General features: G+C 40.1%; 1 protein-coding gene across 1 annotated transcript in view; it reads right to left on the reverse strand.

Annotated features, from left to right (window-relative positions):
* Positions 1–2720: 2720 nt before the first annotated feature.
* SH3RF1 (SH3 domain containing ring finger 1) overlaps positions 2721–15788 on the reverse strand; it is a 219394-nt gene continuing 206326 nt past the window's right edge. The window contains exon 12 of the mRNA XM_043972654.1: positions 2721–5608. Within this exon, the coding sequence (XP_043828589.1) occupies positions 5440–5608 (169 nt within the window). The 3' untranslated portion in view covers positions 2721–5439. The remainder of the gene's footprint in view (positions 5609–15788) is intronic.

Here is a 15788-nt window from a genome sequence, read left to right on the forward strand (position 1 = left end):
TGAACTCAGGTCCTCCCGAATCCAGGGCCAGTGCTCTATCCACTGCGCCACCTAGCTACCCCCTCTAGGTCTTTTAACATTGCACGGAGAATGAAGTACATAGACATCAGTTATCCTGCATTTTTGCTACCTGAGTGACGGCCCTCTCTATTTAGCCACATCTCTCTGATGCCATTTTTTATTTTGCCTCTTCTTTGCAGTTTTTCCTCTTGGCCTCATCTTGGGGAGTCTTAAGTTAAAAAAATAAGCTCCACTGCTTGGCTCTATGGTGATGTTCCTTAGTTGTGTGCTCTGAGTGGGTTTGGGAGAATGCTTATGTTGGACTGAACTTGGACATGATTTTTAAGGTGCCAATGCAGAGGTGCAGATGAGAAACAAGTTCAGCTGAGCAGGGCTGGGTATTTCTAAGTCGAAACCAAATCCCCAAATCATAGAGAGTCGGGAAAGACATGGGAACCTTCATCCATAAACCAGGGGTTAGCAAGCCTAGCTTAAAGCTTTTCATTTTCCCTGGGCTGGCTGCCAAGGTCACAGCCTCTCTCCTCACCATTTGTGATTGTCACTGCCCAGATTCCCTCTGCCTCCCCAGTTGGCTTGACCCTTGGCACACAGCCTTGCCAGCTCACAAGTCATTATTAAGGCTCTACCTTAACATCCTAATTTTAAAAGGCTGTTCTCCTGTGCAGATTTCTTTCTCCCAATAATGCTGATCCTTATGAGATACTATTAAAAATTTTTTTTCTGTTGGTTTGAAACGGTCTTTTTTTGTGCCAGCTAAAATGTCACTTTCTACAAGGAGTCTTTCCTGATTTCCCCTAAATTCTAATGCCTTCCCTGTTGATGGTTCCCACTTTACTCAGTATTTTAGCTTGTTTGTCCACAATTGCTTACATATTACCTCCCTCATTAGACTGTGAGTTCCTGGAGGGCTGGGACTGTCTTTTTTTTTTTTCCCCCCAGGGCAATGGGGGTTAAGTGATTTGCCCAGGGTCACACAGCTAGTAAGTGTCTGAGGCTAGGTTTGAACTCAGGTCCTCCTGAATCCAAGGCTGGTGCCTTATCCACTGGGCCACCTAGCTGCCCCCAGAAACTGGAATTGTCTTTTACGTTTCTTTGGGCTTAGCACAAAGCCTAGCAGATAGTCGGTACCTGCTGTTTATTAACTGGTTTCAAATATCACAGGGTCAAAAACTTGTGCCAGTTTAAAACCTAAGAAAAGCTCTTCTGAAAAATGAAGTCTAACAGGGGGTGTGCTGGTAAATGTTTAACAATAGGCTCTCTGAAAATGACCCACAGGCCTTTAAGTTTAATATGCATCATTTAACATTTCTTCCATCACTTTAAGTCTAGATAATCAATAAAACAACAACTTAAGCTCTGATTTGTATTATTTGGTGATTTCAAAGGCAGGTCTAAATTCTCACACTGAAAACTTAACAGTCTGCTCCGTGGGCCAGTATGAACCAAGTCCAAGTGTGCTTCCAATTCTAATCCTTTATCAACTAGATGGCATCAGAAGGCTGTTCCCACTCAAAAATCTATTACTTTATGATCATAATGGCTCTGGGGTCCTAGCTGGGTTCAGAGCTTTCCCCAGATGTTGGTTACCTGTGTGAGCTTGGGCAAGTGACTTAATTTCCTGAGGCTCATTCTCCTCTCCCCCATCTTTAAAAAAAAACAACGGTTTTATTGATGTGTTTTGTTTTTGTTTTGTTATTTTTCTTGTGGGGCAATGAGGGTTAAGTGACTTGCCCAAGGTCACACAGCTAGTAAGTGTCAAGTGTCTGAGGCTGGATTCAAACTCTGGTCCTCCTGAATCCAGGGCCAGTGCACCACCTAGCTGCCCCATTTTGTTTTTATATTACAAACAATTTGATCATATCCCCTTCTCCCCAGTGAGAAGGCTTCTTAAAGTAAACAATTAAGCAAACAAATAATATTGTGATTCATCTGAAAGTGCATGTGACTATTTTACATCCCCACTCTATTTTGAGAATTTTTTTTTTTTATTTTTCAGGGGCAGCTAGGTGGTGCAGTGGATAGAGCACTGGCCCTGGATTCAGGAGGACCTGAGTTCAAATCCAGCCTCAGACACTTGACACTTACCAGCTGTGTGACCCTGGGCAAGTCACTTAACCCCCATTGCCTCTCAAAAAAAAATTTTTTTTAATTTTTTTTGGGGGGGCAATGAGGGTTAAGTGACTTGCCCAGGGTCACACAACTAGTGTCAAGTGTCTGTGGCTGGATTTGAATCCACGTCCTCCTGAATTGAGGGCCAGCGCTCTAAGCCACTGCGCCACTCAGCTGCCCCCTATTTTGATAATTTTTAACAGAAATCTATTTTCCTCTGTCTCCCACTTCCTACCCCAACTGTAAAATGAGGGAGATGAATTAAATGACCTTTGAGGTTCCTTCCAGCTCTAGATCAAAGATTCTACAGAGATAGACATTAGACCTATGAATTCATTGGTGCAGGGAAGTCCCAGATGAGGAAATTCTCTTCAGCAGTGCAGGTTGGCACCTTCTCTGCAACTTGAAGTCTTACAGAGTTTCTGAGAGGCCTGAGAAGTTAAATGACTTCAGGTTTTTCCAGGAATTGGTAATAGCTTGAGGCCACACCTGCAATCCCCAGGCTTGTGATTTAAAAAAAAAGAAAGAGTGCTGTGAAATGAAACAAGACAAGCATAAAGATTAAACATCAAATTTTAATCTTGTCCCCCAAATCGTTCACATGGAAAGGTCGGAAAAATTGTCATTGTATCATTGCTGCACTGTTGTGTAACAAACTCTCGTTTCAAAACTTCACTCTACTGTCTTCAAAAAAGTTGATAGAAAAGCCATACAATACATTATCTAACAGAACTATTAACAGATGGAATCTTAGCTGACTTTAACACCATGAAAACTATTCACAGAGGTACCTTAGTCACATAGCTTAAGATATGGAGAAAACAGACAGGTAGAAAAAGGAATTTGAACCTGTAGTAGTCTTTTTGCCTTTTTAAAAATCTTATTTTAGAAAATGTGCTAATTTCCCCAAATAAAAAATATTATGACACATTGGTGTCAACTTATATGTTTATGAAAGCTGACGACAGCTTTTTCCTAGCTAAAGTTCATTTCACAAAACCTTTATATATTACATGAATATCCAAGTAAACTATTTTTAAAATATTTAAAACACAGGAACAGAATATACAGTGTTTCATTAAAAATGATGAATTTAGGAATGGTTTCATTCTCAACTCTCACTCTAGATTTTTAAGACCATCACGCTTCTTGACGCCTCAAGAAGCCTTTTTTAAAGATTATGTCTCCTTATCTTCCCAGATGAAATTCTTAAGAGTAAAAAAAAAAAAAATTAAATTAAAAGGCATTTTCCATTAGAAAACCATGGTGATGATGTCATTCAAAAGTATGAGATTACCCCCCCCTGCCCCCCTCTATGTTTTTGGGCCTATCTCAATCCTTTGTGCTCTATGGCAAGTATCAAAATGAGAGCAACAGAGAAGACCATTGATATCAAAGGGAAAGAGAAAAAAAGAGATGGCTAGCCAGATCCTTGCCAGGATCATAATAAGATGTGGGCTCATTTGCTAATGCCTAGCCTGTCCGGGCTCTTACACAACACAACGGGTATCATTGAGCCCATGTGTCACATCAGCCAGATGGACAAGATGGTAAAGGTGCATTCTCACTGATGATGCAGGTTCATGGATAATGGGCACCTCGCCTTGCAGCAGAATTCACTCAGAGATATGGTCAGCAGTGACTTTGGGGCAGAGAGAAGAATACTGTTTATATTACAGTCCCTATAGAGGACCATTCTGAGTGCAAACTAGCCACCACAGGAAATGACAATGAAATACACACACCATGCACCATTTATATTACTGTGGGAATTCAGTAATACATGCAAGACAGTGGGGGGAGGGAGGAAATCCCAATGGATTAAAGTTTCCATGGTTAAAACTTAGTCAACTTTTCACAGTGTCTAACAGCCTTTAAAAAAATTTTTTTTTTTTTTAACACAAGTGAACCACCAACCACTACTGCTCAACCATATTTTTAATGTCTTCTGGTCATGCAGATCACTGAGGGGGAAAAGGACAAGTTACATTTCACACAGTCATTCTCAGACAGCAAGTAGGGTTTTAATTTTACTTAATTTCCAACCCAAGGGACTGAGCTGCTGCTCTTCTTATAAAACCAAGTAGGCGCATTTTGTATTTGTGTTCCCAGGGCTTATCATAGGCTCTGGCATTTAATAAAGGTCATTCAATTCATTTGTTCATTCATTCAATATCCCCTTGGATTGGGAGTCAGGACATAGTTCTGCTCCTACCTGTGCCACTAACTGACTTTGGGACCTTAAAAAAAGTCACTCCTCTCCCTCAGTTTCTTTATCTGTTAATGTGGAGGGGGAAAGGGTTTCATGAGATGAGTGCTATGGTCCCGGCCTGCTCTTAGCATTCTATGACTCTACAAATGTGCTTTGATAACGTTTTGCTTGTTTGTTTGAGTGTTGTGCTTAAGCCTCCTTCATATTTCCCTGATTTTGACTCCATTCTGTGAACATACCCCACCCACAGAATTAGACTGAAAACTCGCATGGCAGAATTTCTGGCACACATGAGATTGAGGAGGAGTCTTTTTCTGCTCCTCTCTTGGGTTCTCTCCCTTCTCTCCACGCCCTTGTTGGTGAGGATTAGTTTGTAAGTCTGCAGTCCTCCAGGAATCTTACATCATTTGGGATGCGATTGTCGTTTGAGAAAGGGGAGAGCCAAAGGAGAGAACCATGACTTCTGTCTTAGAGCACAAAATACAGTATTTTACCTGTTGAGACTTAATCAATTCACTAATACGCTATCGTCATCACAACTTGACAGCATGGACCCCTCTTCAAAAAGACAAGTTACAATCTGCCACACACAGTTTAAAAGGAGGAAAAAAACCTAAGAAGGGAAATGAACTCTCTGTCGAAAAGAATCACTTGCTCATTAGGAGAGAATCCAGCTTCTCCTTAGCTATCATTTCATAAATTAATAATCTATTAAAATCAGAATCCCAAGAATTTATCTATAACAAGAAGAATTCAAGTTTAAAAAAGCAAATAAATTAGTTACAGCCTTGTAAACAATCGTCCATTTTTGTTACAGATTTTAAAAAAAAAAAAGGTTTGTTTTGTAGAAGAAATCAGACAGTACAAGGCACATATCACACATCAGAATCCAAAGGGAGAAGGCCACAGACAAAGCCGCAATCGTCTCTGGCTGATGCTGCAATCATGCTTGCTGTGGGATACTGCAGATCCATAGATCTGTTTCTATCCTTGATCATCTGAAAATGGGTGACTGTGCTCGAATCTTCTACTAAGATCCATTGTGCTCTTGCATCGGGTCATGGGATTTGAAGCTTTCTAAATAAAACTACATCTTCTCAGATGTTTTCCACAAAGCTCCCCGGGAAAAGGCCAGTCTTCCCATTGCGCTGTAGCGTGCCCTTAAACCAGCCGTCCTCTCTCTTCTTGTGAACAAAGACGATGTCTCCTTCCTTGAGTTCCAGCTCGGCCTCGCTCTGAGGAGGATAAGAAACCACCACTCGGTGCCTGCAAAAGAGACGGAGACATTTTCATCAAGCTTCCTTCAGAGCAGGGATACTTGAAAACTGGGTGTTCCACAGAGTCTGGGAGCTCCAAGAAATATCTGAACAAAAAGAGGAATGAAGCTATTCATAGAGTTTATGGAGTGGTGGCCTGGGCTCCTCTGAGCACGTCCAGTTTGTCTAACATGCAACCTGCTGGGTCCGCTACTGCAGCGGTTGGGGAAGCCTCTTTTTTTTTTTTTTTTTTTTTTTTTTTTTGCAGGCAACGGAGGTAAAGTGAATTGCCCACGGTCACACAGCTAGTAAGTGTCAAGCGTCTGAGGCCGGATTTGAACTCAGGTACTCCTGAATCCAGGGCCGGTGCTTAACCACTGCGCCATCTAGCTGCCCCCAAGGGGGAGCCTCTTTTGATTGGCAGTCTGTCTTAAAAAGTGGCAATCTTTCTGTCATCTTTCAGCAGGACGGCAGGGATGCCATGCACCAAACGGGCCTTGCCAATTTCAGGCTGCCAATAAAAGGAGGCCACACCCATCCACATAACGCTAACTCAAAAATAACTTCACCAGTCTGAATGTGACGCTAAAAGAATGACGGTAAAGTTCACACGTGTACAGAGCCCACCCCCAACAGCTGTAACTGGCTTCTCTGCCTTGTTGGTACAATATACAAAGAGAGCCCTCTTCCTCCTCCCCCATCCTGTTCTGGCACTAATAAAGCAGCAGCTGTAGACAGGGAGGAGGTGGTGAGCCTGGAGACCCTGGTGCCTTTGCCGTTCCCACCCCTTTCACTCTTTCCCACAATGTTCTTACCCCATTCACCTTATGAACGATTTATTTCTCCCTTACCTTCTCTCTGTCATTTCCATGAAAGGTTATTAAGAATAGAGAAAATCTTTATCAATGCACACTATTCCCTCCCCACCCCATTAGTGCTAAGGAATGGAGAGTCATTTCTAAGGAGAAGGTGGAGGGGAGGAGTATTGAGTTTTTTCTTTCCCTATTTTTTTCTCCAAGACAGAAAATGAGTTTATATCCTTATGGATATCACTCACTCGAGATGCAAGAAAAGACAAGCAGAGCTAACTCCAATTTTCTTGTCTTGCCCTAGCACTGCCATAGGCTTAAGAAATGAAACCTCTTAAAGTAGAAGCTGGTGGAGAGTAGGAATCGTTTCATTCTATCTCTGTCCCCAGCAAGCACAATGCCTAATTCACAGCAGACACTTAATTAAATGCTTATTGACTAAGAAACCGAGTTTTGTTTTTTTGTTTTTGTTTTTTTAACATATAAGGTATTTTATTTTTTCTGTTACATGTAAAGATAGTTCTCAAGTTTTGTTTATACAAGCTTTACAATTTCAGATTTTTCTCCCTCCCTCCCCTAGACAGCAGGTAATCTGATATAGGTTATATCTATATATCTATATATCCATATCCATATAGATATACACACACACATATAATATATACACATAATAACATTAATCCTATTTCTGCATTAATCCTGTTACAAGAGAAAAAATCAGAGCAGTGATGCAAAACCTCAAAATAGAAAAAAAAAAACCAACAGCACCCAAATCAAAAGAAACAGTATGGTTCAATCAGCATCTATACTCCACAGTTCTTTTTTTTTTCTTCTTGGATTTGGAGATCCTCTTCTATCATGAGTTCCCTGGAACTCTTCTGTACCATTGCATTGGTGAGAAGAATATAGTCCATCACAGTAGGTCAACACTCAATGTTGATGATACTGTGTACAATGTTCTTCTGGTTCTGCTCATCTCACTCATCATCAGCTCACATAAGACCCTCCAGGTTTCTCTGAACTCTTCCTGCTCATCATTTCTTACAGCACAATAGTATTCCATTGTATTCATATACCACAACTTGTCCAGCCATTCCCCAATTGATGGGCACACCCTCAACTTCCAATTCCTTGCTACCACGTAAAGAGCAGCTATAAATATTTTTGTACATGTGGGTGGGTCCCTTTCCCCCTTCCATGATTTCTTTGGGCAAAAGACCTAAAAGTGGAATTGCTGGGCCAAAGGGTATGCACAGCTTTATTGCCCTTTGGGCATAATTCCAAATTGCTCTCCAGAATGGTTGGATCAGTTCACAGCTCCACCAACAATGCATTAGTGTTCCAATTTTCCCACAGCTTCTCCAACATTTATTATCTTCCTTTTTTGTCATTTTAGCCAATCTGATAGGTGTCAGGTGGTACCTCAGAGTTGTTTTAATTTGCATCTCTCTAATCATTAGAGATTTAGAGCATTTTTTTCATATGGGAATAGATAGCTTTGGTTTCTTCATCAGAAAACTGCCCGTTCATATCCTTTGACCATTTCTCAATCGGGGAATGACTTGGGTTCTTATAAATTTGATTTAATTCCCTATATATTTTAGAGATGAGGCCTTTATCAGAAGTACTGGCCTCAAAAATTGTTTCCCAGCTTTCTGCCTCCCTTCTAATTTTGGATGCATTGCTTCTGTTTGTACAAAAATTTTTTAATTTAATATAATCAAAATCATCCATTTTGCATTTTATAATATACTCTATCTCTTGTTTGGTCAAAAACTGTTTTCCTTTCCAAAGATCTGATAGGTAGACTATTCCTTTCTCTCCTAATTTACCTATGGTATCACCTCTTATGTCTAAATCATGTATCCATTTTGACCTTATTTTAGTATAAGGTGTAAGATGTTGGTCTATGCCTAATTTCTGCCATACTATCTTCCAGTTTTCCCAGCAGTTTTTGTCAAATACTGAGTTCCTATCCCAGAAGCTGGAGTCTTTGGGTTTATCAAACACTACATTACTAGTGTCATTTACTACTGCATTTCCTGAGCCTAGCCTATTCCATTGATCTACCACTCTATTTTTTAGCCAGTACCAGACTGGTTTGTTTTTTTTGAAGAGGATCTGAGCTCCATCGATCTGCAGCACATAAAGCCATAGTTCAACTGAAGAAGTGACTACATCAGGAGCATCAAACCAAACTGCCCATTTAAAAAGGGCTCAGGGTGGGCACAAGATGCTCAAGAGAGTGCATGTAAAAATGTTGAGCCCAGAGACTAAGAAGGTCTCAAAGAGCACATCCTTGAATCAAGGGTTAAACCCATATTATTCTACTTATGCCATAGGCTCACAAATTTGACAGGAGAGGCAAAGTAACATAATAGAAAAAGACCTCAACCTGGATTCAGAAGTACTGGGGTAGAATTCTGACCACACCCCAACGGGATGATAGCCAAATCACCTTGTTGACCTCTCTCATTTGTAAAATGAGAGAGCTGAAATCTAAGTTTCCTTCCAGGTCATAATCTCACAGCCTGTATTCACTATATAAGTACTACTCAAAGGCCTGACAAAATGGCGCATTTACATGATATAGGTATCATGTAAATTTTAACTAAACCTTTTAAATTGACAAGAGGTATCCATTAGCTGGACATCTGTTATTTTGCTTTGGATCAGAGATTTAGAGCTGTAAGGGTCCTCAGTTATCCTCTAGTACAATCTCATTTTACAAATAAGGAAACTGAGGCCCAGAGATTAAGTGACATGTCCAATGCTATAAATGCCCACCAACCCACACTTCTTTCCCTCGTACCATTCTGTAAGGGGCTAAAATTCTAGCTAGTCTGTCTAAAATACCTAATGAGTGGTCGCCAATAAATTATAAGCTTTAGCAAGAATTAGACTTTTAAACATTTATTAAGGAGAATAAGAATTTGGCGAAGAGAGAGAAAAGCCTAGATTCATCTATCTATCAAAGGGAGAGCGCATTTCTAGCTCCACTCTCCACCAGCGTCCTGACGAAAGAGAGGGAGAGAGCCAGCCTCGCCCCGCTCTTCCTCCCACAAGCAACGTCACTTCCTGACACCAAAGAAAAGCCGCATGGCCTTGCCCTCAGAGGCCCTCTCCTCATGGTGGAGCTTTCCTACAGTAAGTCACCAGCAGGTGGCGTCATTCCAATCATTACAATGCTCACCGAGAATTAATTATTTATGGGGCCCTGAACAGCATGGGGAAGGACAAAAAGCAACAGAGGACAAGCTAGTCATAAAGGAGATGGCCTTTAATAGCCACCTCTCTTTATTTTTTCCAGGGCTGTAATACTATCAAGTGGCTTAGGAACAGGATGATGGCAGAAGTTGTATGTTTGTGTGTGACTAAAAAGGGTAGGAAGGCCCCTTCTGAAATTCTGCTTGGAACAAAAAAACTTTGAACTATTCCACTGTATGCCAATAAAATGTCTTTTGATTTCCTTAGCTATTTTCAGTTTTAAGAACTTGTTTCTAATTACAAAATAATGAAACCATAAAAAAATTTAAAAAAAATTTTAAGAGCTGGAAAAAATCATAGAGATTATTTAGTGCAACTTACCAACTTAAAAAGAACAGGATGGTAGAAATCTTACACTTAGGTATGTAGCTTTATTTTTCTTACTTTTAAAGTAGAATTTTCTTCCTAATTTTTTAGATATTAAGAAAAATCAGAAAAGCACCCAACTGAAAGCCACCATCATTCATAAGCATTTTCCTTTATAGATCCTAAGTATCTATAAACACTGTTGCAGCATGAGGGGGTGTTAAGAGAACTAGGCATGGAATCCGAGGACCTGATTCAAAAACTGGCATTGCCTATTACTAGCTTTGTGATACAAGGCAAGGCTTCTCTCCCTGGACTTCTCTGTCCTGCTCTGTAAAATTATGGGGTTGGACTGGATGATCTTAAGGTCTCTAGACGCTAATGTTTTCTGACTTAAATACCAAGACTAATGATCTGATGTTGCCTGTTAAAACGAAGAGAGATGGAGGGAAGCTGGGGACTATTTAGCAGAATGAAATCGTGTTCTGGAAAAAAAAAAAACTTGAACTGGAATCTCAGTCAGAAAGCTGAGGGGCTGGCCATGAAATAATTATAGCTTGAATTTGTATAATTCTTTATAGTTATAAAGAATTTTCACATACCTTTTCTCATTTGATCCCCATAGAAAGGCTATTAAGAGTAGTACAAAGTCTATTCTTCCCACTTTACAGGTAAGTAATCAGAAAAAGTTAAGTGATTTACCTAAGGTCACATAACTAGTAAGTAAGTGATAAAGCCAAGACTCAAACCCTGGTTGGACTAATTCCAGAGCAAGAAATGTCTATAAACTGTAGACTTCTAGTTAGTCTAGAGTTCTTTTGACCATACACCAGACTTCCACTTGTTTAATAAAAGACTTGAGGATTATCAAGAATTATGCAAAGGGGAACTGTTTGCTTCTGTGGAGGACAGAACAGAAAAAGAGGAAATAAGCTTTAAAAAAAAATTTTAATTAATTAATTTTTTTATTTATTTTGGCAAGGCAATGAGGGTTAAGTGACTTGCCCAGGGTCACACAGCTACTAAGTGTCAAGTGGCTGAGGCTAGATTTGAACTCAGATCCTCCTGAATCCAGGGCTGGTGCTTTATCCACTGAGCCACCTAGCTGCCCCCAGGAAATAAGCTTTTATGCCACAACATGAAAGCAGTATAGCATAGAAGGTAGAAGGCTGACCTTGGAGTCAGAATGACCTGGGTTCAAGACCTACCTCAGACACATACTAGCTGTGGGACCACGAATGATTATAAGTCACGACATTTCAATAACCTGGGTAACTCTCAAAGATTCTAAGTTATAGACAAGTTGCTGATCTGAACTGATGGAGGACATTTCCACAAGAGGAATTCTCCCCACACTGATGAAATCACAGGTCTGGACCAAAAAGAATAGTTAAATACTAGATCACAGCACTTAGGCCATGGAATCTCTTTTCTGGAGGTCTTCAAAAGTGGGACAATTTCATGTTTCTGCTAGAATCGAGGTATAGCTCCTTTGGAAAACAGAGAAATGATTGAGAAGTCATCCCCAAACCTTCTCCAACCTCATGATTCTCACATCTAAAAATTCTTGGATGGAAGGTGGAAACAATTGTCATTTGAACTAAGTGAACAATAAGGCACAAAGTCTTGTCCCTTTGAAAAAAAAGATGTATAAATGGTTCAGATCATATTAAGCTTTAATTGTTTATTCAATTTATTCCCAACCTGTCCCTCTAGGTTGCTTCTCTACAGCTTGAACAGAAAAAAAAAATTGTTCTCTTAAAAAACTGAAGTTTATTAGATTGATGTTTTCATTTAATAATAGGCGCCAAACCCATTTTGTCAAATTTTGTTTGAGAAACAGAACTGCAGCTGGGCTAAGGACATAGCCTTCCTGCCAAGTCCCCACTGGGAGCAAATTTTCATTTTTAAGTTATAAGCCTCTTGGGGTGGGAATGCGAAACCATGGGCCTAATGGAAACTTTGACACAGCCTTCATCATTTATCATGACTACCAGGTGTAGCCATAACACTCTGCCCTTAGAAATTGTCCTATGAGCATGGTTTATATGCAGCTCAGATCTTGGACTCTGGCCTTGGCCAAATTGGTGTGCACAGACAATTCTAACACGGAGTGATACAGGAACAAATAACTGGACGTAACTAAAAGGTAGTCTTGGGAAATTAAAGGTTCTGTTTTGGTTTGGGTTTGGTTTTTTTTGGCAGGCCAGTTGTTTGCAGACCGACAACCAGCTGTGTGGGCACAGCTGCATAGGCCTTTCACGTTCTTCCCGTTCCTGTCTTGCCTCATTCTAATAATCCTGGCACGTTTCAAGGGAATCAAGCTCTTTTGAAGATGTCAGATTAGGTGGCTTCCACACAGTGGAAAATCAGAAACCAACACAGGATTTGGTGATCAATAGAAGCTAAGAGAGAAACACCCTCAAAAAGGGTGGCTACCAGTTTCCCAGACTCACCCACCTACACAGACAACCCAAGTATTAGTTTTTTCTTTAAAGGGTTTGCCTAAATGTTCTTTAGCCATCATCGGAGCACACAAAGTTCCCATGATGGCTCTGAAACAGACAGTGTGTTCTGTGAAGAAATAAAAGTCTTCTGAAAATCCTGAGTTGAAAGTTAGAAAGCTAAGCCTTTCTAATTTTGAGTTAAATGGTTTATAGACATTTTTTCCTCTGGCATACAATCTCTTATCCCTTCCTCTAAGGACATCCCCCTCCCTCTCACATCACTATTTTGACCACTCTGGTATTCACAGACTCATTAATATTCATCTTCTCTGCAGGTCCACACTTTTCTTTTTCTTCTTCATGCAGGGCATACCACAAATCTCCACCACCACCCCCCCCCACCCCACCTCTATCACCAGCCAGGCTCCTAGGAAGTCCCTGAGCCTGTCATTTCTTATCGGCTTGCTCCATAACCATTTGCTGTTTCGGCCGGTTACCAAGGCAATCTGATATCTAATTAAGTATTTCCCTGGCAATACCGTACTAACTCACTTTATAGCCTGCTTGAAGTCCAAGTAAATCATGTCTCTTGCTGCACCCGGTCATTTCATTGTCACTGCCTCCAAGAAATTACTCGCGCTGGTTAAGCATGACTGCCTCTCTGGAAATCTATCTCTAACCAATTTGTACATTCCCAAGAGTTCTAGCTTAATCCTTCATCAAAGACATAGGCTCTTTCCAAATTTAAGAGGTGGGCTTGGAGGGATGTGAATCTGAGATTTGTTAGATCTCTTTGACAGCTATTTTTGTATGGATACCCTTCAGATAGCTTATTATTTGGAGAGGAAATCTGTTTTAAAAAATTCCTGTTTCCTCCTCTTGCCCTTGTTCCACTATATTTTGTTTCAGATTTCCCTCATTTCAGCTCTTTAAATGACTTCTTCTCAATCCCTCTTTAAAAAATCCAAATGTCCAAGACACCTCTTCTGTGCTTTCATCAATCTTACATTTTTCTGCCTTTGGGATACAGAAGAGTTTCAGGGCTCTTTCCCTCATCTGCCTTGGCAAACACAAAGGAATCCTTTTGATACTCAGAGAATTCTCAGCTGACACCAATATCCTCTATCACACTTCAAGGTTCATCCTTTCTTATTAAGGGATCACTTAAGGCTTTTTACATCTTGTACCCACCTCTATTCATTGACTGAGCCACCTCCTTTAGTCATTTCCTTTTTACCTTACTTAGCCTTATGGCATGAGTTTGTGTACCTAAGGGAAGACATTCGATCCTTTCTCATTATCCTTTTGTCTAGCTATCTATTCATCCAGTGTGGCATGGAAAGCCTAGAATTGGCAGAGATCTGGGCTGGAATTCCACTTAATTAGCTGTGTGACTTTTGTTAAGTTACCTCTCCTCTCTCTGAGGTTCAGTTTCATCATTGGTAAAATAAAGATAATCATAATTTTAACCCGATTGGATTAGCTGTCAGAAAAGTTCTTTGTAAACCTCAAGGCACTATACAGGCGGGAGATAGAATAATGCATATGTCACATGAAACATACATATAGCACATGTGTATATATACATATATATTTACACATACATATACTACATACATACATAAAAAATGAGAGAGAGAGAGAGAAGCAGTAATAATGGTATAGCATATAGAGCTATATAGTAGCATAGAGAGACATGGAGTCAGAATGACCTGGGTTTGAATTTTACTTCAGCCACTTTAGTAGCTGTGAATCAGAGAAATCAATTAACCTCTCTGAGCCTTAGTTTTCCTCACCATAAAATGGGGACAATGACCACACCTACTACTCGAGCTTGTTTGAAATAATGTATGCAAGGTTCTTCTAGAACCATAAAAATCCATATGCATATCAGTTATTATGATGATTTTATGTACCATCTTTTATTGTACTAGGAACTATACAATAAATCCATTTTCTGTAATTCTATCAATTAGAACTATTCATTAGTATTCCATGTTTTGGATAAAATAATGATAACTCATATGCATATTGATGATTCTGAGGCTCTGTAATATCATAGAATTATATCCTAGGTCACAAGGCCATGGAACCTTAGATCTTGAGCTGGAAGAGACCTTAGAAATTATCTAGTACAAGCTCCTTCAATTTGCAAAGCCTGGCTTTGAACCCACATTCTCTGACTTGAAATCTAGCATTCTTTCCACTGAACTATATGTGTTCTTTGTGCTTCTGAATCATCACACCAGTCTTGAATTTAGTCTTCACTTAGTTTTAGTGTTAATTGCATTTTTACAACAGACATTTTATTTCTCCGAAACAGTTAAAAAAAAAACAACAGCCAGTGTCTCAGTGGATAGAGCACGGGGCCTAGAATCAGGAAGACCTGAGTTCAAATCTGGCCTCAGACACTTCTTAGCTCTGTGACCTGGGTAAGTCACTTAACCTCTCTCTGATTGCCTGACAAAATAGATCCACTGGAGAAGGAAATGGCAAACCACTCTAGTATCTTTGCCAAGAAGAACCCAAATGGGGTCATGAAGGGTTGGACACAACTGAAACAACTGAACAGCAATGAAATTTCTCTGAAAAATTGAAGTCTTGTATTGTTATACATAAAAACTTTCTGTTTGCCAGAATGGCCCATCTCCAGACAGTTTATGGAGTTCCTTTTCCCTACTACCCCAGGTGTCTTGTTATTGTCCAGTAAGGTAGAACTGAGCATTTGGCTAAAGCTCATTATCATCACTGCATGAATCAAGTTTGAAAAGTTACTTATTAAAGCAATATTATTTAAAGACCCTTCCCTGAATTCATGCATTTTTTTGAGCCAGAACATTTCTTTAATCAAAGAGAACCAGATTAGTTACAACATGCCATGCATTTTTTTAAAAAGAGAAGTTGGGCAGGAATTATCCCTAATATCCCCTTTTCCCACTTGTAGAAAAGAAAAGAGTCATAAAAATTCTGCCCATGGATTAAAATGTGCCTATGACCATCTGTCCAATAATTAAATTATCTATGTATCTCATCTGATGGGACTCCCAATCTCCCCCCAAAACCCATTGCCTGTCTGAGTAACAGATTTCTCCGTCTCAGCACACTGAAACAGCAGGGACGTGATGTTAGGCATGAGTTGGTGAGAGAGGAAACAGGATGAAATGTAGGCAGCGCAGAGATCCAGGACATCTGGCAACAAAAAAAGGAAATGGAGAAGAGGAAGGGGGCAGGAATTTGTGTTTGAGCCACTGAGAGTCCAAGGAGACTTCTGGGCATGGTGACATACCACCTAAAACATTCTCAAAAATACAGAGAGGAGAAGCAGGTTGTGAAAGACATAGCATGGACTGATGCCCAGGAA

Source organism: Dromiciops gliroides, chromosome 6 (assembly GCF_019393635.1).
Source record: "Dromiciops gliroides isolate mDroGli1 chromosome 6, mDroGli1.pri, whole genome shotgun sequence".
Lineage (NCBI taxonomy): Eukaryota > Metazoa > Chordata > Mammalia > Microbiotheria > Microbiotheriidae > Dromiciops > Dromiciops gliroides.